Below are 27,318 nucleotides of genomic sequence, written 5' to 3'. Positions count from 1 at the left end.
TCAAAATTTTTTCAAAGGTTTCTTAAATTTTGAAATTTTTTCCATCAAAATACCGGCAATATTTTGAATATTTCAAGTCATTCCCCCTCAGTTGGGCCTGCAAACTACTCGCATCAATAGCTATAAAGATCCAGTCAGTCACCTAAATTTTCTTTCCACTTCATTCATTAATATTAATTGAAATTAAATTAAATTAACACTTAATAATGACATTATATCATTTTGGTAATGTTGCTGCACTTGCTGTACTGCCGATTTACTTCCTGTATAAGTTTAGTGGACTGTAAGTATTAATTAAGCATTATTTGATGGATTTTTTGGGGTTTTTCGGTGTATGTTCTTAATGAGTTTTGGGGTTTGACCTAGATTTTGGATTCTGGATCTTCTGGATGTGCTTTATGTCCAGCTATACCCAAAGTTCTACACCAAAACCCTCAAATCCTCAATATTATGAATCTACAAATCAAAATTAATGTTTTTTCCAATTTTTCCTCAATTTTAGAGCTGAATATGGAGCATACAAGTGCTTCCAGGCTGGCGGCACCTACATGTTCACACAGCTATGTAAAATGTTGATACTAACATTCTTCCCAGAGACTATAAACTCAGATCCAACTGGATTTAATTTTATTGGGGTAAGTAATGATTTATTGGATGTCATTTAAGGTATTCTGAGGTGATTTTAAGGCATTCTTTAGGGTGTAGCTTAATTGTAAGAGTTTAGGACAGTGGTGGACAACCTGTGTGCCGCGGTTCAATTTTGGTTGTAAGCTTCAACCGCGACATGCTATTTTCAATCATTTTTTGGGTAATAAAAAATTGTGTCGCGGCACACAGGTTGTCCATCACTGCTTTAGATTGTATTTCTGGGCCATATACATGATAATCCACTTTGGAGTCTATCTGGGAATGTGGACAGTTACTGTTACACTCAAAAATGTCCAACATTAAGCTAAGTCCCCAAAATTGCAGTTTAGTGTGACTAATTAGTCAAATATATGGAACTGCATGTCCATATCTGGCCCAGAGTCACCAGGACTCTTAAATTCAGACTTATTGGACTTCCTATGGACCAGAGTCACCAGGACTCTAGAATTCAGGCTCCAGTGGACTTCCTATAGACCAGAGTCTCTAGGACTCTAGAATTCAGACTTTATTGGACTTCCTATGGACCAGAGTCACCAGGACTCTAGAATTCAGACTCCAGTGGACTTCCTATAGACCAAAGTCACCAGGACTGTGGAATTCAGACTCTATTGGACTTCCTATAGACTCAAATAAGAGTTAGTCTCTAGAATTGAGCCTGCCAGGTCCTGCCAAGTCCAAAATATAACAATATTCACCAATCTTGGTCCAGAACCTAAATTACACTCAGCAGCCAGTCTCTGATCCTCAGTCTAAACTTAACTCAATGTTCCTGCCTTAAAATGCCTCAAAATTCCTCAATTTGACCTTAAATCCCTAAATTACCCACAATACCTAACTCAATACCATCAATTTCTCATTTCCAGGAATGCCTTCGCTGCTCAGCCGACCTCCTTGACTTCATCGGACTCACCTTCGTCCTCTCAAAGATTCCCGGCAAAGGACACAGTAAGCTTCTCACAGCAGCCGTTGGATGGTCAACAGCTGAAATTATTCTATCAAAAGGCTTAACATTGTGGAGAGCTCGCGGTGCTGAATTCTCATGGATCTATACACAAAAATCTCTTGAATCCAACATCCTTCTCATCATCACCATTGCAGTCACAACACTTTTATGGCTCTGGTCTAGACATGATCTCAATAAGAAAATGATGCCATTTGTGACATTCTTGTTGGTCGCAATTGCCTTTCGTAATGTGTGGCTTGATGGATTTATATATGCAATGAGTTTAGGACCGTGGTCGGCACTTACGGCAAAGGGTTTAGTTGCAATATTTGGATTTGGATTGCCGACACTTTATTTATATTCGAGTATGGCACAGTCGATTGGGATTTAAGGATCATCTCCTCCTTTAATTGGGTGGAAATAGGATTTAGGTAGAGAATTTTTGTTGATTTTTGGGGACGTAAAATGGGTGAAATTTTTGAGGGATTGATTGTGTTGAATTGGAGGATTTTGGGTGGATATTGGGAATTATTACTGAATTATGGGGTTTAAGTCAATTCCTACTGTACGTCAAAACTCAGAGTTGATTCTGATTTTGTATGAAAAAGTCGACTGAATTAGACTCGACTGCATACAAACAGCAGTTTCAGCCCAAAATACCATCTAAGTGTACCTCAAAAAATTCAAAGATGCTCACCATTGCTGTAGATCAAAAACGTAAATCAACTTCCAAAAAATCAGTCAAAAATCCTAAAATTCAGCACAGCACTTCCTTAAACTTTATTACTATGTATTATTTAAGTATAAAAAAAAAAATTAATAAAAAAAAGACCAACAGAATCAAATTTAATTATAACAAATTTTTGTGTTGCTTTACATGCTTATTAGGATGTAGTTGTGCATCTTGTAACTCTAGTACATCCTTTAGCAGCACCAGATGACTTACCCTGTCTATTATCACCTGTATATCAATATTATACTCAAGAAGCCAGTCACTATCCCTTAAATCACCCAATTACCCATCTTACATCCTCTCATCCAATTCCTCATCCCTACAACTTAGCCTTCCCATCCATAACCAACACCCCATCATCAACCAATCCCTTCATCTCCTCCTTCCCAACCCCAATCTCTCCCATAATCTCAACAGCCATCTCAAGATAGTCTCTGTCAGTTCCAACACCATATTGTGACTTCGCCGGTGTTCTGCTTAATCTTGGTGCTGGATTAGGCACAACTGGATCACTTTCATCAGTCTTTTGTCTAAAGACATTTCTGTCTTTATTGTGTGGATGATTTGGTGCTTCATGCCAGTCAAGAACTGGAGTGACACAGGCATCGATGCCATCAAATATTGCTGTCCATTCCGATTGTGTTTTGGATTTGAAAATTTGAGTGAAAAGCTGCTTGGATTCCTCAAAATTATCAAATTGCGGTGCCTGCTCGTCAGTCAGTTCAAGTCCTTGCAGCAATAAGGCATAAAATTGAGGCTCAATGGCACCAACAGCCATAAACTTTCCATCTTTTGTCTCATAAGTCTCATAAAAGTGTGCCTTGCCGTCCAGCATGTTATCACCCCTTGAATTACCCCAAATGGGCAGGTCACGTGACCTAAACATCCAACTGGCTACATAAGCACTTCCATCAACCATCGCCGAATCTACAATTTGACCTTTTCCAGATCTTTCACGTTCCAGCAGTGCTGTACAAATTCCAAAAGCACAAAGAAGTCCACCGCCTGCAAAATCAGCTGCAAAATTGACTGGCGCGTATGGATTCTCACCTTTACGTCCAAACATGCTCAGCACACCGGATGTAGCGATATAATTAATATCATGTCCTGCACGCTTGCCATAAAGTCCACGACCATCAGCACCAAAGCCTGTTAAACGTGCATAAATAAGCTTTGGATTGTCTTTAAGCAGCACTTCTGGTCCAAGTCCAAGTTTTTCCATGACACCTGGTCGGAAGGGCTCAATAATGACGTCAGAGACTTTACAAATTTTACGGACAATTTCTGTTGCTTTTGACTTTTTTAAGTCTAGGGCGATTGTACGTTTGCCACCTTTAAGGACGTCAAAGTTGGAGTTTAGGGTCTGGAAGGTGAAAAGAAGGTTGAGATCTGTACGACCAAAAAAGGAAGTAAGCAACTATGAGAAGCCTTACCTTATCAATTCTCGTCACTTGAGCTCCAAAGTCAGCCAATATCATTCCACACATTGGAACCGGTGCCAATCCAGCCATTTCTATTACTTTAAATCCTTTAAGAGCCATTTTATGAAGTTTTGTTCAACTTTTTGATCGATTTGACACAAATTGGAGTTCCGTTAATGGATTTTTGGATGAATTTGAGGCTTTTACTTCTGAAAAGGCTCTAAATGGATCTCTTCCTGAATATTAGATTTTTCTATGTCAAATTCCAACTTGCTGTCAGTTTCAAAATTGAGGTCCAAAGTTTACCGATTTTTTTGATAAGTTTTGTGAATCTACAAAAAAATATTTTGTGAATAAAATTATCAGCACTTGAACTTTGGACCTGTGAAATTCGTTGTTTTTGACTTTTTATGGATTTTTATGATGATTTACTTGAAATTTTGTAAATTAATTTTCAATTTTTATTGAATTTTATGCCACAGATTTGTCAAAATTTAGATTCGAACTGCTTTTTTGCTAAAAAATGACTTAAAATAATTCAAAACTTCGTCAATGTTTTTGTTATTGTTTTCAATTTGAATGTTGCACTGCAAGCAACAACTTTACATTCCACAATGTTTTGCGATCTTCTACAACATAACTGTGCATTGAATCAAATTCAGTATTGTCAACTCGATACAGATCATTCATTTTGTTACAATTCCAGAGTTAATGATCAATAACTTTAACAAGCTTCTGAATCCATAAAAAACTTTTATTACAACAACTTGACTTGATTTATTCTAAGAATATATGAATAAAATATATATTACATTTTTGTAGACAGGAGGAAATGATGATTGAGAAATTTGGCGTATTTTCCAATGAAATCTTTATCAATCGTAGATTACCGTGTGGTCGTCAAATGCATATTCAATGATTATATTCTTAATCAAATTTTTGGAGAATCCCCAGGAATCTCATGACTCAAAATTTCCAAAATCTGACGTGATAAAGCAGTGATGTGTAACCTGTGACATTTTCTAGGGATGGGGTGAGCCGTGAAACAGATAAGGCTGTCAAGTACTATGGCAGAGGAACAACGAAGTGTCAAGAAGAAATCCAAGAAGCACATTACATGAAAAAGGCAGTCACTTAAGACTGCTCAAGCACATTTCATGCTAATTTGGCATAGCACTACCATGAAACAGCTATAGACTGCCTATGCTACATATTCTTTTAGTTCCTTAAAAGAAAACTTCGAACTCTCTAAATCATCTATCAATCCCAAATGATCCATAGCGCTTTGCCATCTCTAAAAACAAACAAAAATAATCTAAATTCTTTTTAGAAAAATTGTCATTAATCAAGTCTATTTGGTTCCTTTGATAGAGGCAAAACTCTATCAATCCGGGTGAGAGACAATTATGATCATATTAATAAACTCTCCCTTAAATATAATAACAACAACAAAATATGAAATTAAAAATCAAAACAATTAAAAATGAGAGCCTAACACAATATTTTTACAGAAATCTTTATCACGTTTGAAATCTAGCATAATAATAAGTTGACAATATGATTCATGATTCATAAGTGACGTAGTATATTAGTTGTGATGGAATCCATGTTGAATACAGTGGTGGACAACCTTTTTTGTATCACGGTTTAATTTTGTTCTTGAAACTTTTTTTTTGCATCACAGCATGTCAATACGAAAATGATCGTACAGCACATCAATCTAGTAATTTAGCACAGAATTGGCAGGACTCTGGAAATCGGAATTCACTTGACTCCAAATGAACTCCAATTTCCGACATAAAAAAGGAGCTCATAATTCAGCATAAGCCCTAAAATGTTAGATTTCCAAGAATATGATCTGCAATTCAGGCAGCCAGTTGCATAAAGTAAACTATATTGATTTAATGTAGGTTTATAATCAGATTCAGCATGAACCCTAATTAGAACAGGCTACGATTAACAATAAGATCGACTTAAGCTGCCAATTCCACTCAGGGTTCGTGCTGTAGCCGGCTTTAAACCTAATCATCAATGACTTGGTGCAGTTTGTTTGATTTTTTCAAGGATTATTTTGCAAAAATTAGATGATAAAGTATTAATCCAGTGATGGACGACATGTGTGCTGTGGCACATCCCATGATAGACATGCTTGCAAAGCTCTTAAACGTGCCATTTTCATTTGTTGCAGCTATGTAGACCAATTAACTGACAAACTATGAGAAGATTGAAAATAGACACTTGGCTTACAAACTGTCTGCCGCGTCTCAGACATGCAGTCTATTTCTCCCTGAAATCTCACATCAAGTCATTACGTCACAGTCCCCAATCTACATCTCCATCATCAAGCCACGTCATCATCTCCCATACCGGAATTAAATACGTCAAAAAACAAAAATTCTCAATAATATTTACATCTCCCATTAGTTCATGGCCTACTAATCGCCAAAAAATTTCATTCATTAAAATAATTCTCAATATTCGCATCGGCACAGCTGCTTATCTCCAGCAACAACAACAACAACAAAATTGAGCAGCTTCTCTCAAATAAATTATTCTAAAATTGAATTTCACCATAATTAAATGCGATAAAACAAAAGAGCCTGCAACAATCAGCACAGTCAGTCAGTCACAGTCAGTCAGTCATGGACAGTCGTGAACGACGAATTTATGTTGGAAATTTAAGTAAATTAATTCGTCCATCGGACCTTTATGATCATTTTATAAAATGTGGTAAAATAAGTCAAATTTTTTATAAGGAACCGCCATACGCTTTTATTGAATTTGAGTCAGCAGACAGTGCCGTACTGGCTATTAAGACCTTAAACATGTCAGTCATTAGCAATCGAACAATTTTTGTAAAAGAATTTTTTAAAAAATGTAAAAAAAGTGATAAAAAATTAAGACATAAAGGAACAAGTGATAATAATGATGGAACTGATGAGACAATTGATATGAAAAGTGAGTATGAAAAGGTATTACTGATGTGCAGGCATGACCTTCGCGTGGGGTTTGATTTGTTTATAATGTGTATCAAGTCAGTCAACTTATTGGCTGCAGTGATGAATTTTTATTGTTTTTTGAGTGCCTGACTGCATGTATAGCTACAGTTGACTGTTTGCGGTTGTAATAAGATAAGAATGATCAGGTGGAAGTGATTTTGGGTTGTGTTTTGGATGCAAATATTGACTGGAGTCATTATAAGATAAAGAAATGGTGGGCAACCTTTTATTTTTCACGGCAAACCTTGGTATCAAGCTTAAAGCGCAATCACATCCTAAAATCGGTTCTTGGCATTTCCTAAAATTGTTAGCGGCCTACAGGATGTCCAAAAATAAACACAGAATTTTTGGATTGCATGTTTAGATAAGGAAGCTAAATCCCTTAAAATTTCAAATTGTCAGAAGTTGTGAAAGGATAGATCCGACTTTAAACGTTCTGTCCGAGTGACAAAAAGTCTAAGTAAGCCCAAGCCAAGCCAGTAAGAAGTGACAGTAGGTAGGAGTAACAGTAAAAAGAAGTACACAGGATGATCACCACTGAGAATACATTCCTCTAAAACCAAACCGATGAAATCATGTCTTCCTGTGAGTGTAATGACGTAATATAATTGTTGGCAGCCTGTGTGTCACGACATGTTAGTGAGCTGTTAAGAAATGTTGGAAATTTCCATCAACACTTAAGATCAAGGTGTGTCTCCTAAAATGAAAGGTGCGCCTACCACAGACGTAGTAGATTCCCTCATTGATCTGAGAATATTTTTAAAAAATTAGCTTCTGATTATTCTTAATCAGTGTACCCAAGGGATGAGGGCTAAGGAGGGAGGAACATTCATTTAATTCATGTAAATTCAGATAAATGGAGCTAAATGCAGGTAAGTTTTGGTACATGTTGAAGTTATTACTCCTTGCCCAGGGTACACAGTGTGCATCAAGGGTAATACTATTATTCTAAACTGTCTATTTGCTCATAAAAAGGTGTAAAATTTCATAATTGGGGTCAATAACCTTAAGAATAAGTATGTGTCAAGTGTGTGCAACGGATAATGCGAACCTGATAGTTTTTTGATAGTTTTCAATAAGTTTTAAGTTAATTGATTAGTTCCACAGTCATAGAAGATGTAAGTATGAGTGCAAGTCATGCAGGGTTTTTAAACGCTTTTTATGGAGTTGCTCTGTTGGTTGGTTGGTCATGATCAAATCTTGCGATCGATTTTTCGACCACTTCTACTGCTCTAATTGAACTCAAATTTTTTTCGCATGTGTATTCCCGATGACAATACAATATTTTCGCATTTATGTATCACAGAAAAGCTTAATTATGCTTTAATTAATATAATAACATTATATATGGGAAAAAATCCAAAGTCAATGATGCATATTTTTAATTTGCATGAACTAGACTAATAATAAAGCTGAAAACCAGTTTTTATAGTTCATTGCGCATTGATTTATAATACTAAGTATTAGTTAAAGTACAATTCATCTCTTTTTAAGATAATAATGAAAGAGAAAAAATTTCATAAGTAATTTTCTCACGGATAATCCTAGTAAAAATTTAAAATTCAAAAAACCGTTGCAGTTTGAATCTCAAACAATCGTTATTGGATCTTGAAATATTGTATAAATATGGTTCTGGGTGTTACTGGATCTTGTTATACTGCATGTATATGATCCTGGATGTTACTGGATCTTGTTATACTGCATGTATTTGATCCTGGATCTTACTGAATCTTGTTATACTGCATGTAAATGATCTTGCATTGCAAAAAAAGACTGTTGTAAGGTTTCAATACAAATTTCACTATACTTCACAAGACTAAAAGACTGTATGTTGTGGGGTTTTCGTATAAAATTTCAATATTTTATGAGATCAAAAATCTTTTACTTTCGAGCGATGTTCATGTCTTACACTAACTTTATCTTCATAATTTACTTGTTGATCTATAGACTGCACATAAACTAAAATATGTCGTCATGATCTGAATTAGAGTTCGAGCGAAGCTCGAATATTCATAGTTCGAACGTAGTCTGGACTTGATTAAGCGAAGCTCACAAATTTTTTACGAACTGAACGGTGCGAAGCGAGCTTAGTCGTAAAAATTTTCCCACATTTAATGCCTCTAAGATCTATAAACAGTCGGGCGAACGAAGCGAAGCGAAGTGGAGTCCGACACTACGGTGACCTAATAACAGTCGGGCGAACGAAGCGAAGCGAAGTGGAGTCCGACACTGCTGTGACCTAATAGCAGTCGGGCGAACGAGGCGAAGCGAAGTGGAGTCCGACACTACGGTGACCTAATAACAGTCGGGCGAACGAAGCGAAGCGAAGTGGAGTCCGACACTGCTGTGACCTAATAATAGTCGCGCGAACGAAGCGAAGTGAAGTGGAGTCCGACACTCGTGTGACCTAATAATAGTCGGGCGAACGAAGCGAAGCGAAGTGGAGTCCGACACTACGGTGACCTAATAACAGTCGGGCGAACGAAGCGAAGCGAAGTGGAGTCCGACACTCCTGTGACCTAATAATAGTCGCGCGAACGAAGCGAAGTGAAGTGGAGTCCGACACTCGTGTGACCTAATAATAGTCGGGCGAACGAAGCGAAGCGAAGTGGAGTCCGACACTCGTGTGACCTTATAATAGTCGGGCGAACGAAGCGAAGCGAAGTGGAGTCCGACACTCCTGTGACCTAATAATAGTCGGGCGAACGAAGCGAAGCGAAGTGGAGTCCGACACTCCTGTGACCTAATAATAGTCGGGCGAACGAAGCGAAGCGAAGCTCAAACATAAACAGTTCGAACGTAGTTCGGACTTGGTTGAGCGAAGCTCACAAATTTTTGCGACCTGAACTGAGCGAAGCGAGTGAAGGCGTGAAAATTTTCCCACAACTAATACCCTTGTGATCCATGAACAGTCGGACGAGCGAAGCGAGATCCGACAACCCCTGTGATCTATGAACAGTCGGACGAGCGAAGCGAAATCCGACGACGCCTGTGATCCGAGCGAAGCTCGAATATAATTAGTTCGAACGAAGTTCGGACTTGGTTGAGCGAAGCTCACAAATTTTTGCGACCTGAACGGAGCGAAGCGAGTGAAGGCGTGAAAATTTTCCCACAACTAATACCCCTGTGATCCATGAACAGTCGGACGAGCGAAGCGAGATCCGACAACCCCTGTGATCTATGAACAGTCGGACGAGCGAAGCGAAATCCGACGACGCCTGTGATCCGAGCGAAGCTTGAATATAATTAGTTCGAACCAAGTTCGGACTTGGTTGAGCGAAGCTCACAAATTTTTGCGACCTGAACGGAGCGAAGCGAGTGAAGGCGTGAAAATTTTCCCACAACTAATACCCTTGTGATCCATGAACAGTCGGACGAGCGAAGCGAGATCCGACAACCCCTGTGATCTATGAACAGTCGGACGAGCGAAGCGAAATCCGACGACGCCTGTGATCCGAGCGAAGCTCGAATATAATTAGTTCGAACGAAGTTCGGACTTGGTTGAGCGAAGCTCACAAATTTTTGCGACCTGAACGGAGCGAAGCGAGTGAAGGCGTGAAAATTTTCCCACAACTAATACCCCTGTGATCCATGAACAGTCGGACGAGCGAAGCGAGATCCGACAACCCCTGTGATCTATGAACAGTCGGACGAGCGAAGCGAAATCCGACGACGCCTGTGATCCGAGCGAAGCTTGAATATAATTAGTTCGAACCAAGTTCGGACTTGGTTGAGCGAAGCTCACAAATTTTTGCGACCTGAACGGAGCGAAGCGAGTGAAGGCGTGAAAATTTTCCCACAACTAATACCCTTGTGATCCATGAACAGTCGGACGAGCGAAGCGAGATCCGACAACCCCTGTGATCTATGAACAGTCGGACGAGCGAAGCGAAATCCGACGACGCCTGTGATCCGAGCGAAGCTCGAATATAATTAGTTCGAACGAAGTTCGGACTTGGTTGAGCGAAGCTCACAAATTTTTGCGACCTGAACGGAGCGAAGCGAGTGAAGGCGTGAAAATTTTCCCACAACTAATACCCCTGTGATCCATGAACAGTCGGACGAGCGAAGCGAGATCCGACAACCCCTGTGATCTATGAACAGTCCGACAACACCTGTAATCTATATCAACAAGCATTCCAACAATCGATTAAAATAAACTATTTAGTGATTTGACTAAAAAGAAGTAAATAAAATAAATTAAAAAAAACTTTTTAAAAAAAACGCTTTTTTAAAAAAACCAAAACAGATGTAAAAAAAACTTGCGAAAAAATACTTGATCCTTAAGACTAAAAACAAAGCGATCTAAAAAGAAGTAAATAATAAACCTTAAAAAAACTTTTTAAAAAAAACGCTTTTACGTTAAAAAAAAAAAAAGAATGATCCAAAAACATAAGTGTTAAAAAAATGCTCTAAAAAAGGAGAAAATAAAATAAATCTACGCTTTATAAAATTTGGAAATATAAATATTTCTTGAGGAAACCAGAAATGTAACTCAAAAATTTTCCCAAAATATAGCAATGTAGTACAAGAACTCAACGACTAAAAAAGCGTGGGGCGGTCAAATTACAAACTTAAGAACTAAATTAATCTTTCGTTTACGCCCCACGCTTTTTTAGTCGTTGAGTTCTTGTACTACATTGCTATATTTTGGGAAAATTTTTGAGTTACATTTCTGGTTTCCTCAAGAAATATTTATATTTCCAAATTTTATAAAGCGTAGATTTATTTTATTTTCTCCTTTTTAGAGCATTTTTTTAACACTTATGTTTTTGGATCATTCTTTTTTTTTTTTTTTAACGTAAAAGCGTTTTTTTTAAAAAGTTTTTTTTTTAATCCTGTGATCAAAATGTACTGAATCGCGAGGTTGATCCCTGAATAACATACAACTCAATTCTGAGAGTGAAAACATTAAAGTCCTGTAGATACATCAAGAAATCGAGCTCTAAAGGTCATAATCCTCGAGTGGATAACTTGTTATACTTACTTACTTACTTCTCTGGCCATAGAGATCATCTGTGATTCATGGTTTCTCTAACTTGAACTCTAAAATCGGCTTTATTGCTGGATGTCCTTTGCCAATCACCAATATCAAACCCTTCACTGTCTCTATCATCCAATAGTCCTCCAACTGTCCTTGAGCACTTCTTCGCTATCCACAAAATCAGACTTAAAAGCCTTAAATAGCTCAATCATCGGAAAAACCCAAATTAATTTATACAATTTGTCTGTTTTCAGAATTCTTCACAAAGCATTACGACTATTGTGGACATAACTCAATATTAAATGAAAATGGCGTAAATGGATCAAGTCATAAGTCATGCTGCATGATAATAATCGATAAACGTGATGTTTTGTGAGTATTTGTGACTTATTTTGCTAGACCTACTAGATTTTAGATTGTTGTGGATTTGATGCAGGGGTGCACAACCTTTTGTATTTTGTGGGACGTGATCCTCAATTGGAAGTGGATGCAAAATGGTTTATGGGATTTTCAGGAATTTTATGCTGCACACATGGGTGCCGCGGACCGCAGCAAAAAGGTTGTCCACCACTGTCCTAGTTTGTTGTGTCTTAATTGATAATAGTAAATAGAAATAATACAATTAAAATGACAGATTACAACATTGTGGCTTAATACTACTATTTTTGATATTTTTTTGGTAATTTATGACTAAGGCACAAAAAAACAAAAATTCTTAAATTAGTCAGCAAATTTTGTATTAGTTTTTTGGAACCACTATTTTTGGAAATACGAAAATTTGAAGGATATTTTTAGAAATTAGTCATTAATCTGGAGCTTAAAAAGCTTAACAAAAAAACCCAAATTAGAATAGAGCATCAAATTAAGAAGTCAGATCTGCTATAAATGAGGATTATTGTCATACAATTTGCAGTTAATTAGACAGTCAATTAGACACATTCTCACTATAAGCTTAATTAAATTCTTCAACAAAGCTGTCAAGCTATTGTCATGCTAATAATTAATGCAAAATGGAGCTGAATGGACTTTAAAGTAGGAGTGTCAGATGCTGAGACCTAGATTAAGACTTCCCGGAACTATCCGGTATTTGAATGAATCAGCCAGGGTAGTCTAGGTCTCGGTCTCAGTCTCAGTCTCAGTTTCTGGATACTATGACAGAAACAACCCGAAACTATCCGAGACTATCCGAAAAATGGTCTCGGGCAGAAGACAGAAAATCTTCGGAAAGTCTCGGTTTTGGTCTCAGCATCGTTTGAAGTCCAGTAGAGTCCGAAACCCGGAGTCTTACTAACCCAGCAAGAGATATTGAAACAAGATCTCAGCCAAGCTTTCAACTTTAGGCTTCCTGACAGAGTTGGGAGACCTCCAGTTTTCCTTTATTTTCCCTAACCATAAAACCTTAACTAATCCTCAATCTTAATCCTTAAAAATTATTCTTTCCAGATCATATGCTGAAAATGTATCCAAAAAACTCTCAAATCTTGGAATATCCAACGAGGTTGACTATGTGGACTTAAATTTACCAAGAGATTTAATTCTACAGCGACTGTACATCGATGGATATTATTTTGCTGTTTTTATCAATGACTCAAATGTCAACAGTCAAAGTTTTACTGTATTTGTGAGTATTTATGATTTTTGAGGGGTTAATGAGGGGTTATTGGGGGTTGGGAAGGCCTTGGGTAGACATACACTCTTGCTTAAGGGGGTTAAGATGGATTTCGGGGGTCTTTTGGGGTATTTTACCCTTAAAAGCAGGAAAAACCTCAAAATAACCTCAAAAAATTACAATTTTAACCTCAAAATTTTAACCTCAAAAATTAACCTAAAAAAATTCATTTTTTCGAAATTAATTCCAGACCCTCCGCGGGATGCGAATCGAGCACAAAAATGTCCCACTTGATGCTGGATTAAAATTAATTTTTAAAATTTATCATCAAATTAAGTTAAATGAATCAACAGCTGGACTGCCTGAAAATATTTCAAATTTTATCAATAAACTCATTAATAATGAGGACTTGACAGTCACACAGTACAATGTCTTGATCTCGTACCTTAAAGACAAGAAGAAGGAACAAAAGAAAATTGAAATTGGAAATTTGGATTTTTTAACGGAAAAATTTGAAAATTCAGTTTTTGAGGAGCTTTTTAAGAAAGTTTTGAGTGCACTGGATCGAGTCATTGACAGATTGGTGCGGAAGCAGATACAGACTGATGAGAATGTGGCTGAAAATAGACAAATTGAGGAATTAATTGTTAAAGTATTGAATGATAGGAATTTGTGGGGGAAACTGGGGGATTGAGATTTCGAAAATTGGATTTAAACTGGAAGTTCGAAAAAAAAAATATTCGAAAATTCTGGAAGTTCGAAAAAAAATATTCGAAAATCTTTAAGTTCGAAGAATTATTTCGAAAAACTGGAAGTTCGAAAGAATAAGTTCGAAAATCTGGAAGTTCGAAAAATATTCGAAAATCTGGAAGTTCGAATTTTCAAAATCTGGAAGTTCGAAATTTTTCGAAAACCAAAAGTTTGAAAAACTTGAAATCTTGAAGTTCGAAAATATCGAAAACTGAAAATTCGAACATCAAGATTTTCGAATTTTTCGAACTTCCAATTTTCGAAAATCGAAAAAAATTTAAAAAATTTTAATTTGTATTTTTACAATTTTTTGAGAAATAAAATTTATTATTTCAACTTATTTATTTTTCACAATTTTTCACTTTTTTTTCTTTCATAAATTCCATTACAGACTCGATTCACAAGCTTTATTTTTTGTCACAATTACAAACTTTTTACATATTTTTTTTTTAATTATTTTTTTTATTTACTATTTTTTTGATAATATTTTTTTGATTTATCGATTGCACTCAATATAGGAAAATTTAAACTAGATTTTTTAACTTAGGAAGCTTTGACTCAAAAACTCATCGCAGAATGCTTTTTTGATAGGCAAAATTTTCAAATTTTTTTCAATTTTTTTAAGCTTTTTTGATTACAAATTTTTGCAGATTTAAGCGTGAAATTTTACTAAGTGCTGTTTTCGAAAACTACTATAAAATATAGATTAATTTCGAAAAAATCTCAAAAAAAATTCAAAATTTAAAACAAAAGTTTATGAAAAGGAAACGGAAATAAAGAATTTTTCAGAATGACGTCATCGATTTTCGAAAAAATTCGAAATTAAGTTCGAAGAATAAAATTCAAAAACGAAATTTAAAAATTCATATTTATTTAGAAAATTTCGAAATTTTTTCTGAAAAATTTGAAAATTAATGTCGAAATTTCGAAATTAATTTCGAATTTTCGGAGTTAGTTCCGAATTTTTCGACAATAATTTCAAAATTCTCATTTTTTTTTTTTTGAAATTGTCAATTTTTATTTTAAGTCATAAAATTTTAATTTTCGAAATTCGAATTTTTTTCGAAATTAAATGACTCAATTCCGATTTTTTTTTGTACTAAAATGTCTGCAAAAATTTTGTCATTATTTTTTAAAATTTTTTAATTTATTTTTTTTTCACTTTCGCACCTAAAAATTCACGACTTTTTTTTTTTTTTTAATACTGATTTTATTAATTTTGATACCAAATTTCCACTAATTTTTGTTAGTTAATTTAATTACTTCAACTGCTTTCGATTGCAACAATCGTCGATTCCGTTCATAAACATTCATTGCTTACTGCCTACTTATTATCCTATCATCGTCACAGATAGAAATTTAATTTTTAATTTAATTTAATTTATTTTTTTTTATTGGAAAACTAAGCAAAATAGACGGAAAAATGGAAAGGGAAATTTTGATAATTTTTTGACTTTTTTGACAATTTTAAATATTGATTTTCGAATGTTGAATTTCGAATTTCGAATTTCGAATTTTGTATTTCGAATTTCGAAAAAGTCAAAAATTTGAATTTTATAAAATGTGACTTTTTTGAAATTTGAAATTTTACATTTTCGAAATTCGAAATTCGAAATTCGAAGTTCGAAATTTGAAATTCGAAAATCAAAATTCAAAATTGTCAAAATTGTCAAAAAATTTGTCAAAATTTCCCTTCACATTTTCTCAGCAACAAAAAAGTTTAAATTTCCATCTTGGATTTCTCAGAGTTTGGCGCCAAAAATTGTTCACTTCCCGACGACCAGGTCATGTCCAAATTCAGCCCCAAAACTCGACCCCAACTTTTCCATTTTCACTTCTAAAATTCACAATAATTTCAACTTTTTTTTATAATTTTTTATGTCAAAAATTTTCACTTTTTTTCATCAAGTCTGACTAGCTGTGAGTAGCTGTCAATAGCTGTCAGTAGCTGTTAATAGCTGTCAGTAGCTGTGAGTAGCTGTGAGTAGCAGTTGTTGTTGTTGTTGGTGGATGAAAAAAAGTTTAAATTTTTTAATTAAATTTATTCGATTCTAATTTCACTATTGATATCTTCGTCGTAATGTGCAAGTTTAAGGAACACTTGCTCCAATGTCGTCTGACTGAATGAATATTCCTCAATTCCAAGGCCTGCTTTCACTGGAAAGAAATTTGAAAAAACCGTTAAAAATGCAAAAAATTCAAAAAAAACGTTAAAAATTCAAAATTTTCAAAAAATTCAAAATTTTCAAAAAAAATTCAAAAAATTCAAAATTTTCAAAAAATTCAAAATTTTCAAAAAATTCAAAATTATCAAAAAATTCAAAATTTTCAAAAAATTCAAACAAAATTAAAAAAATTCAAAAAAAATTCAAAATTTTCAAAATATTCAAAATTTTCAAAAAATTCAAAATTTTCAAAAAATTCTAAATTTTCAAAAAATCCAAAATTTTCAAAAAATTCAAAAAATTCAAAAAATTCTAAATTTTCAAAAAATTCAAAATTTTCAAAAACCCCTAAAAATTCAATAAAAATCCCAAAATCGACCCCAAAAAAACCATCACCATCTCCCCCCAACTCACCCTTCTCCAACTTCTCAAAGCACTGCGCCAACGAGCTTACATTGTCCTGCGGAATCGAGCACACAATTCGATCACCAAAACTTTCCTCAATTTTTGCATCCGGAAACATTTCAAAGACAAAATTTTTGCATTCCTTTTTCGCCTGAACTTGAATATTATCGAACGAGGAACTTGTGTGTAAGGCATCGAGGTGCTTTAATTTCACTTCTAGATTGTATCCGGCTCCGTAGAGGTTCTTCAGGTGCTGCGTTGACCCGAGGCATCTGGAATGTTTATGGAAAATTGGTTCAGGTTCAAAATTGTGGTTCTTGGTCAAAATTATGGTTTGAGTTCAAAATTATGGTTTAGGTTCAAAACTTGGTTTAAGTTCAAAATTGAGATTTAAGTTCAAAAAACCACATTTTTTTCAATTTTTCACATTATTATTTGAGGTTATGTTCCAAGCAATTTTGAGGTTATATCTCTAAATTACCAACCTTAATTCCCCTTTTGTCATAATTCCAACTTTAGAACACAAAGCATCAGCTTCCTCCATTGCATGTGTTGTCAAAATTGCCCCACGTGATCCTTGAAAGCTCGCTAAAATAAAGTTCAAAAGTTTTGAGGTTATGTCATCAAATATCCTCTAATTTCATCAGCTACTCACCTAATATGGTGTCCCACAGGAACCTCTTTGACTTTGGATCCATTCCAGTTGACGGTTCTGTGAAAAAAAAATTAAGTTCAAAATGTGGTTTAAGGTTCAAAAAAGTTCAAAAATTTACCATCAAGCAGCACAATCTTTGGTGATCCCAACATGGCAATGGCATAGCTTAACTTCCTCTTAGTTCCACCTGACAAATGTCTCGTTTGCTTATTTGCATGCTCAGTTATGTGTAGGCCATGTAAATACGTATTTATCAGTCTGAAACCACAAAATGGTTTAAAAGTGGTTCAAAGTTCAAAAAATGGTTAAAAACGATTCAAGGTTCAAAATGCTTTAAAGTTCAACTAATGGTTCAAAATGGTTTCGAAGTTTAAAAAACAGGTTCAAAATGGTTTCAAAGATCAAAAAACTGGTTCAACAAACCTTTTCCGATCCTTAAATCCAACACCCCTGATAGCTGCATACACCTCCAAATGCTCCCTAACTGTCACATTCTTCCACAATGCATCATATTGTGGACAATATCCCATCATCTTAAATACATCATTGTGACTGCTTTTGATGTTCTTCCCACCAATATTAATTTGTCCTTTTGTTGCTGCAATTTCACCTGTCATGACTCTTAAGGTTGTTGTCTTACCAGCACCATTATGACCGAGTAGACCGAGTACTTCTCCTGGTTCGACGGCAAATGAAAGGCATCGAATGGCTGTTGTTGTTTTGATTCCATTTCCTGGTGTACAGCATGATGAGAAGAGACTTGATTCTTTGAACTCTTTGCGGAGGTTCTGGAAGGGGAATTGAAATGTTTCAGGTTCAAAATGGTTCAAAATTTTAAGTTAAGGTTCAAAAATTGGACAAAAGATCAAAAATTGATTTAAAGTTCAAAATCTGGTATAAAATTCAAGACTCATTTAAAGTTCAAAAATGATCAAAAATTTGTCTATAATTGGTATAAAACTGATAAATGGTCTAAAGTTCAAAAAGTCGTCTCAAACTCGTCTAAAGTTCAAAAATTTGTTCTAAAATTCAGAAACTGGTCTAAAGTTTAAAATTGACATAAAAACTGTTCAAAAATTGTCTAAAGTCAAAACTACTCCAAAATTGGTCTAAAATGCTACATTAAGTTCAAAAATTGTCATAAAGTTCAAAATCTGTTTTAAAGTTCAAAATTTTGTCTAAAGTGCAAAAACTGATCAAAAGTTCAAGAACTGGTTTAAAAGTTCAAAACTGTTATAAGTTCAAAACTGATATAAGTTCAAAACTGATATAAAAATTGTTATAAAGTTAATAAAATGTTCTAAAGTTGGTCTTAAGTTCAAAAACAGTTCTAAAGTTCAAAATCTTTTCTTAAGTTCACAAGCGTTCGAAAGTTCAAAACTGTTCGAAAGTTCAAGACTGTTATAAAATGTGTCTCAAAGTTCAAAGTTTAATTTAAAACTCAAAAACTGTTTCAAAGTTCAAAATCAATTAAAAAGTTCAAAAACTGTCATAAAATCAAAACTGATATAAAAACTGTTATAAAGTTCAATCCTCACCTTAACAATAACGATAGGCTGTCCAGCCTCATCACCCTGATCACACATCATCATCTTAGCGACCTTCTCCCTTTCCATTTTAACATCATTATCCTCAAAATCTCCAACATAATCCTCACCAACATCCTCCTGTTCCTTATTCTGTCTCTTAATTAAATCCCTAATTTTCCCGCCATTTTTCTTAATATCAGCAATCATTAAGCACATCGACCAAATTGGTATATGTAGTAAGGAGCTAGCCAATATAACAATAATCTCTTCCGTCATATAATTGGCAATTGTGAGATTTGAGCATGCATTACTTATGCTGCATGCAATGTATATCCTGTCCACAAAATATATTACAGCATACGGAATATACATTGGATTAAGTATAGACAGGACATAATGCAGCAAGATCGTTGCCTTAGCATCAATACCCATCATGTCCAGGAATGCAACAAGTATGAATGGCACACAACCAGCAAATGTCAAAATATTTGGAAGAAATGTCAATGCTGAGTCAGTTTTGTCAAAAAAGTACGAACTGCATGTGCTGCACAGTATAGCTGATGGTGAATAGATGATGATAAACAGCCCGATAGTCAGCAGTGCTGATGGATGTTGAAATGACGGTATATCCATCGCAAAGACCATAATAAGCAGGAATACACAAATTATTATTGTAAGTCCAAAAATGACAATAAAAAAGGATGTAAAGTATAAAGTTATGGCAAGTCCATTGACCCGGAGTTGATTCTTTGCCTGCATCTCACGGTCATAGACCATATCGATAGCTAGAGATACAGGAATAAGGACAAAAATCATGCCTATAAATAAGGCAGTCGAGAAGGTTCCAATATTGAATTCCTGTGACTGTGCTGTGATCATTAATGGATGTGACTGTACATCAATTGACTTCATATCCTCTGATGGTGATAATGTCCTGTATATTGCATTGGATAGGATGTTGAGGGCAACCGGTAAGCTGTGCATTGCTGTATCATTGTATAAGACTGTTAAGGTCATATTGCTGCATGTTGCGGACGTAAAGTTAAATGCGGCCATGTGTGGTGTAAAATTAAGGAACAGTGAGTAACTGCCCGTGAATGTGTCATCGATTTGGATGAGTTTCCTGAGTTCATCAATTATTGCATTTGATGTTGGTGTTAAAATTATTGGTGGATCGTCGATGTAGTCACCTGGACCTGGGTCGGGACCGTCGTCGAAATTTGATATGTCCATTGAGTTGAAAATTTCGTTTGGATTTTTGTTGAAGTTGCCTGAAATTGGGATTTTTTTGGACTAGATTAGTAAAATTGGACTAGATTTTTGTGGAAGTACTAGATTTTTAGGAAAGTACTAGATTTTTGGAAATAGACTAGATTTTTGAATTTGGAATAAATTATTTTAATTATATTGGGATTTTTGAAATTGGACTAGATTTTTGGATATGGACTAGATTTTTATGAAAGTACTAAATTTTTGTAATTGGACTAGATTTTTGGGAAAAGTACTAGATTTTTAAAGATGGACTAGATTTTTGGAATTGGACTAGATTTTTAGGTTTGGACTAGATTTTTGAAATTGTACTAGATTTTTGGAAATGGACTAGATTTTTAGAATTGGACTAGATTTTTGAAATTTTTAAAAATGTACTAATTTTTTTAAAGTACTAGATTTATGAAATTGTACTAGATTTTTTTTTAAGTACTAGATTTATGAAATTGGACTATATTTTTGGAAATGGACTAGATTTTGAAAAATGTACTAGATTTTAAGGAATGTACTAGATTTTTGGAAATGGACTAGATTTTTTGAAAAAGGACTAGATTTTTGGAAATGGATTAGATTTTTTGGAAAAGTACTAGATTTTTTGGGATGTACTAGATTTTTGAAAATGGACCAGATTTTTGGAAAGAGTTCTAGATTTATGAAAATTAGACTAGATTTTTGGAAATGTACTAGATTTTTGGATTTGGACTAGTTTTTTTTAAAAATGGACTAGATTTTTGGAATGTACTAGATTTTTAGATTTGTACTAGATTTTTGGAATTGTACTAGATTTTTGGATTTGGACTAGTTTTTTTAAAAATGGACTAGATTTTTTGGAATGTACTAGATTTTTAGATTTGTATTAGATTTTTGGAATTGTACTAGATTTTTGGAATTGTACTAGATTTTTGGATTTGGACTAGTTTTTTTTTTAAAATGGACTAGATTTTTGGAATGTACTAGATTTTTAGATTTGTACTAGATTTTTGGAATTGTACTAGATTTTTGGATTTGGACTAGTTTTTTTAAAAATGGACTAGATTTTTTGGAATGTACTAGATTTTTAGATTTGTATTAGATTTTTGGAATTGTACTAGATTTTTGGAATTGTACTAGATTTTTGGATTTGGACTAGTTTTTTTAAAAATGGACTAGATTTTTTGGAATGTACTAGATTTTTAGAAATGTACTAGATTTTCGGGAAAAGTACTAGATTTTTGGAAATGAACTAGATTTTTAAAAATGTTCTAGAATCTTTAAAAAGTACCAGATTTTCTTAAACGTACTAGATTTTCCCAAAATGTACTAGATATTCAACAACATAACTCACCTATCACAGCAATCTTAGCATCCTCATATGTATCATTATTGAGCAATATCGATCTCATTGTCGGCGTAACGACCTGAATTGAATTCATATACAATCCAACACCGCAACACAGTAACGGCACCAAAACCATGAGGTATAATCGTTGTAAATCTCTAATCAGTATCGTCACTCGTAACTTCAATAATGCATATGTTATTGACCAAATTGATGGCTGTAATGTTATATCATCAAGTTCCATCCAACTAGACTTAATTGCACTTTCATTGGACCTAATCAGCGGTGGCTCATCACTTGTGTCTATTTCAATATGCTCAACAGCATATGCCATTGACTTCCGTTCCGGTAACGACCGAATTGTTCCTTTCATGTCATATGACTCGGTGGGTTCAATAATGACAGATGTTGAGCTACCCGAACGTCCTTGAAGTGACATGCTGCGACTTATGGCTCGGGACTGGACAATTTTGGCATGACTTTCATAATCTTCGCCTTCCTTGTCATTTTCAAGCTGTAGAAAGACTTCCTCTAATGTTGTCATGGACACACCGTAGCTTAATATCCCCAACTGCTGTCCTGTACTTCCTTCAATGTCACTAAATAATGGCGCAAAGTTATGGACAGCATCATGTGGCAGAATGTAGCTTAATTCACGTCCATGATGTCGTGCCTTCTCAGCTTTAGGTACATGAAGATTTATCAAGTTTGATATTGGAGTTGATCTGGCTTTCAGGTCGAGGACTAAGGTCAAGTGATATCCAATACCGAATTTGTTCTTGAGGAACAGTGAAGTTCCGCAGCAACGGAGTCGACCTTGAGTGATGACTGCCTTACGGTCTGCTAGGATGTCGGCTGTGGATGGAAATGGATATTAAGGATTAGTTAATGAGGTACTAGAATGTTTGAAGAGGTACTAGATTTTTGAAACGGAGTACTAGATTATTACAATAATTGATTAATTACAGTACTAGATTAATTGCAGTAATAGATTAATTGAAGTACTAGATCATTTTCAATACTAGATTAATTAAAGTACTAAATTATTGCAGGACTAGATTAATTGCAGTACTAGATTAACTGAAGTACTAGCTTATTTGAAGTACTAGATTATTTGCAGTATTAGATTAATTGAAGTACTAGATTATTTTAGTACTAGATTAATTGTAGTACTAGAATAACTGCAGTACTAGATTTTTTTTGCAGTACTAGATTTTTTTCAGTACTAGATTAATTACAGTACTTGATTGTTTGCAGTACTAGATTAAATGTAGTACTAGATTAAATGCAATACTAGATTAATTGCAGTACTAGATTGTTTGCAGTACTAGATTAACTGCAGTACTAGATTAATTGAAGTACTAGATTATTTGGAGTACTAGATTAAATGCAGTACTAGATTATTTGCAGAACTAGATTAAATGCAGTACTAGATTATTTGCAGGACTAGATTATTTGCAGTACTAGATTAATATAGTTCTAGATTTTTTGAAGTCATTACTCACCCTCATCCATAAAATGCGTCGTCAGCAGTATAACCTTTCCCTTCTTAATCGATTGCAACAATTGCCACAAGCATCTCCTCGAGTAAGGATCAACTCCAGCTGTTGGCTCATCAAATATGATAATCCTTGGATCACCAATAATTGCAATTCCAACTGACAACTTCCTCTTCTGTCCACCACTCAAATGCTTCACAACTGTGTCACTATTCTCGACCAAATCACATTCCTTGAGTGTCTTACTGACTTCACTCTCAATCTCCGACTCATCAATGCCACGTACAGCCGCAAAAAAGTACAAATGCTCTTTTGGTGTCAAGTCATCAAATAGGATGTCATGTTGTGGACATACACCAGTCATTCGTCTAATCATTGTCATGTCCGAGTGATTTCTTATGTCATATCCAAAGACATAACAGGTTCCATAAGTTGGTGACGTTAAGCCAGTCATGACATTGAATAAGGTTGACTTTCCAGCTCCGTTGTGGCCTAGGATTGCTGTTATTTGACCTGAAATGATGGAAATTGTAGAAAATGCTTGAAAATTGAGGAATGGCCGGATAAATGAGGAATTGCCAGAAAATTGAGAAATGGCCGGAAAATTGAGGAATTGCCAGAAAATTGAGGAATTGCCAGAAAATTGAGGAATTGCCAGAAAATTGAGGAATGGCCGGAAAATTGAGGAATGGCCAGAAAATTGAAGAATGGCCGGAAAAATGAAGAATGGCCGGAAAAATGAGGAATTGCCAGAAAATTGAGGAATTGCCGGAAAAATGAGGAATGGCCAGAAAATTGAGGAATGGCCAGAAAATTGAGGAATTGCCAAAAAAATTATGGAATGGCCGGAAAATTGAGGAATGGCCAGAAAAGTGAGGAATGGCCGGAAAAATGAGGAATGGCCAGAAAATTGAGGAATGGCCAGAAAAGTGAGGAACTGCCAGAAAATTGAGGAAATGGTCAGAAAATTGAGGAATATTAAGCTTACCTTCATAAATAGTCAAATTAATGCCATTGATAGCTGTGACTGGCTCATCACTACAGCATGTATTGAACACCTTAACCAGGTCCACAATCTTAATAGCTTCACGACCCCGCATCTCCCTCGGTACAGGCTCAACATCAGCTTCATAATTATTAAAGGAATTAACTGTTGATTCACCATTCAGCAACGGAACCTTAACTTCCTTCTTTGTGAACCAAAATGATGGATAGAAGCAAAAGCATGGCTTTTGCTTAGTTCCATGTTCACTTGGTACGACAGCATCCAAATACAGTGCCAATAATGAGTACAATATGATATCAAATGCCATCATAAGGATCGATCCACCGAGTGGGATGCCCGGGCCACTCCATAAATTACTTAATGTAACACCTTCACCTTTTATGTCTAATACCATGATCTTATCCATAGCTAATGCAAATCCTGTTGGTGATATAAGTGACACAATCCATAGTGCGGCTGATGTGTCATCATTGTCAAGAAATACTTGAATAAAATAGAATAATGACATGATATTGACAATGAAGTTGCCGAGAATTCCAGCAGTCTGTGAATATAAATTTTTAACGGTTTTTTAAAATTCAAAATTTCAATTTAAATTTTTAACGGTTTTTTAAAATTCAAAAATTTAAATTTAAATGTTTAACGGTTTTTTAAAATTCAAAATTTAAATTTAAATTTTTAACGATTTTTTAAAATTCAAAAAATTCAATTTAAATTTTTAACGGTTTTTTAAAATTCAAAATTTCAATTTAAATTTTGTAACGGTTTTTTAAAATTCAAAAATTGAAATTTAAATTTTTAACGGTTTTTTAAAATTCAAAAAATTCAATTTAAATTTTTAACGGTTTTTTAAAATTCAAAATTTCAATTTAAATTTTTAACGGTTTTTTAAAATTCAAAAATTTAAATTAAAATTTTTAACGGCTTTTTAAAATTCAAATTTTCAAATCTCAATTACTCACCCTAGAATTATCGAAAAATGGCGTAATCATAAATCCAATGACAATGACACTAAGACTATACAGCAGTATGAGCAAAAATACTGGAAAATAATTCGTATACTGAAATACACCGAGTGTAAAAAGCAACACAACCGATACTAATGTTAGGAATGTCACAAATACACCATAGATGACAAACCATGCAGCCCAAAATACTGAATCACGTAGGCCAATAATCTTTAATCCTTCCTTGATGTGCTTCTCCTTTTCACCGACAATTAATATGAGCAGATATGTTATGAATTGTGATAATGCCATGACCATGTAGATTGGAATGACGACACGAAATGCAACGAGCCAATTGCCTGTGTAGGGCTCTTTTGGAAACATTTCGAGAAATATTGTTGGGAGACGAAAGTCTACGCATGATGATGTTAACTGGAATTAGAAGAATTAGTAAAGGATCAGGACTAATCCAAGGTTAGGAACAATATCACAAATAGTAAAGGATCAGGACTAATCCAAGGTTAGGAACAATATCCTAAATAGTAAAGGATCAGGACTAATCAAAGGTTAGGAACAATATCACAAATAGTAAAGGATCAGGACTAATCCAAGGTTAGGAACAATATCCTAAATAGTAAAGGATTAGGACTAATTCAAGGTTAGGAACAATATCCGAAATAGTAAAGGATTAAGACTAATTTAGAATTAGGAACAATATCCTGAATAGTAAAGGATCAGAAGTAATCTAAGATTAGGAACAATATCCTGAATAGTAAAGCATTAGGACTAATCTAAGATTAGGAACAATATCCTTAATAGTAAAGGATTAGGACAAATCCAAGATTAGGAACAATATCCTAAATAGTAAAGGATTAGGACTAATCCAAGATTAGGAACAATATCCTAAATAGTAAAGGATTAGGACAAATCCAAGATTAGGAACAATATCCTAAATAGTAAAGGATCAGGACTAATCTAAGATTAAGAACATTATCCTGAATAGTAAAGGATTAGGACTAATTCAAGATTAGGAACAATATCCTGAATAGTAAAGGATTAGGACTAATCCAAGGTTAGGAACAATATCCTAAATAGTAAAGGATCAGGACTAATCTAAGATTAAGAACATTATCCTGAATAGTAAAGGATTAGGACTAATTCAAGATTAGGAACAATATCTTAAATAGTAAAGGATCAGGACAAGTTTAAAATTAAGAACAATATGCAATACTCACACTAATTTTAGTATAATCGAGCAACGTCTGTAACGCTATAAATCCCGAATAATAATACTGATTAACAGGACACGCATCACCCATCTCAATTGGGATCATTTGCGATAAATAATTATCATCATTCTGCCTACAAGACACCGGATTCGAAAACAACTCAGTTGTCGCTGGTGCTACATAAAATGATGGATTAGTTCGAATCTCATAGTCAAGTTGTCCATTATATGGATCATCATTATGGAATACAAGTGCAAGTGGCATTGCATACGGATCACGCCAATATGCAGCTATAAGTTCCGATTGGTTATCATAAAATTGCCAGCTGATTTTAAATGCATCAGATTCTGGATGTACGGATGAATAAAGCTTGTTGACAGCATCGAGGAACTAAAAATGAGAAGAAATTCCAGGAATTAAATTTGGCGGGAAAACGGTCACTAAAATTTCAAACTTTTTTTTTGTTATCCTTGTAAAAGTCACAGTCGTCATAGTGAAAAATTGGTCGGAAAATGGAACAAAAAATTGAAAAAATTTTCCTCACCTGAACTGTATGATGTCGACTGCCATTACCATTCTGCACGACAGCCACGGTATGATTCTTTAATGCATCAAACTGCTCAAAGACTTTGCCAGTTCCATGTGGCTCTAAAATAGCCGGAAAATTTGGATTTGGTATTAAAATTTTCAGCACAATTAAAGTTCCAAGGGTGTAAAGTGGCAGAAAAATTTCAGCTGTTGTCTTCCTTGAATCACGAACTTTAAGACGTAAATTACGTACGATACTGGCACGCAATTGCTGACCAAATGATGCTGGCGGACGCTCTGTCATTGCATTATTGTTCAGCACCTTAGTTCCTTTATTATTTTTTCACAATTTTTAATTTTTTCAATTTTATTTTTGGCAATTTTTCACGAATTTTTCTGGAAAATCTTTTAGCACAGCTGATGGAGAACGTCAATAACTTGTGGATGGACGTCAAATTAGAAAGAAAAAGTCACAATTAAATTAAGAAAAAATTGAATTTTTTTTTTCACAGCTAAAAATTTTTCTTCAATACTGGAAATGAAAATTTTCCGCTTTTCGTTTCATTTCAGAGCTGGGGGTTGGGGGTGGGGGGTGGTGGGAAAATTGTAAGGGTGTGATTAGTGCAGAAAAGCACGTGCGCTGTATCGAGTGTCGAATGTAAACAGAAATGGGAATGGCAT

The 27,318-nt window shown here is 34.7% G+C and overlaps 4 protein-coding genes across 4 annotated transcripts; 2 read left to right on the top strand and 2 right to left on the bottom strand.

Annotated features, from left to right (window-relative positions):
• The first annotated feature begins 129 nt into the window (after nt 1–129).
• LOC139089714 (BOS complex subunit TMEM147) lies at nt 130–2,441 on the top strand. The gene is made up of 3 exons (XM_070639312.1): nt 130–283; nt 503–635; nt 1,512–2,441. Exons 1-3 carry the CDS (start codon nt 207–209, stop codon nt 1,980–1,982), a joined length of 681 nt encoding a protein of 226 aa, XP_070495413.1. The 5' UTR covers nt 130–206; the 3' UTR covers nt 1,983–2,441.
• On the bottom strand, nt 2,348–4,204 carry Amacr (Alpha-methylacyl-CoA racemase). Its single transcript, XM_070639311.1, has 2 exons — nt 3,758–4,204; nt 2,348–3,687 (listed from the first exon to the last, which is right to left on the bottom strand). Exons 1-2 carry the CDS (start codon nt 3,863–3,865, stop codon nt 2,644–2,646), a joined length of 1,152 nt encoding a protein of 383 aa, XP_070495412.1. The 5' UTR covers nt 3,866–4,204; the 3' UTR covers nt 2,348–2,643.
• A 2,183-nt stretch (nt 4,205–6,387) lies between these two features.
• LOC139089726 (uncharacterized) lies at nt 6,388–14,031 on the top strand. Its single transcript, XM_070639324.1, has 4 exons — nt 6,388–6,703; nt 11,983–12,100; nt 13,172–13,349; nt 13,588–14,031. The coding sequence occupies exons 1-4, from the start codon at nt 6,388–6,390 to the stop codon at nt 14,029–14,031; spliced, it is 1,056 nt and encodes a 351-aa protein (XP_070495425.1).
• Nucleotides 14,032–15,781: 1,750 nt separating this feature from the next.
• Nucleotides 15,782–26,945, bottom strand: LOC139089729 (cholesterol transporter ABCA5-like). The gene is made up of 13 exons (XM_070639328.1): nt 26,654–26,945; nt 26,116–26,499; nt 24,896–25,312; nt 23,916–24,477; nt 22,934–23,440; nt 21,435–22,283; nt 18,851–20,112; nt 17,736–18,100; nt 17,431–17,570; nt 17,313–17,369; nt 17,143–17,245; nt 16,667–16,929; nt 15,782–16,244 (listed from the first exon to the last, which is right to left on the bottom strand). The coding sequence occupies exons 1-13, from the start codon at nt 26,939–26,941 to the stop codon at nt 16,129–16,131; spliced, it is 5,313 nt and encodes a 1,770-aa protein (XP_070495429.1). The 5' UTR covers nt 26,942–26,945; the 3' UTR covers nt 15,782–16,128.
• Between the last annotated feature and the right edge of the window lie 373 nt (nt 26,946–27,318).

The sequence above is a fragment of the Chironomus tepperi genome, unplaced genomic scaffold (assembly GCF_022539635.2).
Source record: "Chironomus tepperi strain 1889 unplaced genomic scaffold, CSIRO-AGI_Ctep_v1 contig_195, whole genome shotgun sequence".
In the NCBI taxonomy this organism is placed as follows: Eukaryota; Metazoa; Arthropoda; class Insecta; order Diptera; family Chironomidae; genus Chironomus; species Chironomus tepperi.
The sequence above is the reverse complement of the archived record's forward strand: the minus strand, read 5'-3'. Positions and strand labels throughout refer to the sequence as shown.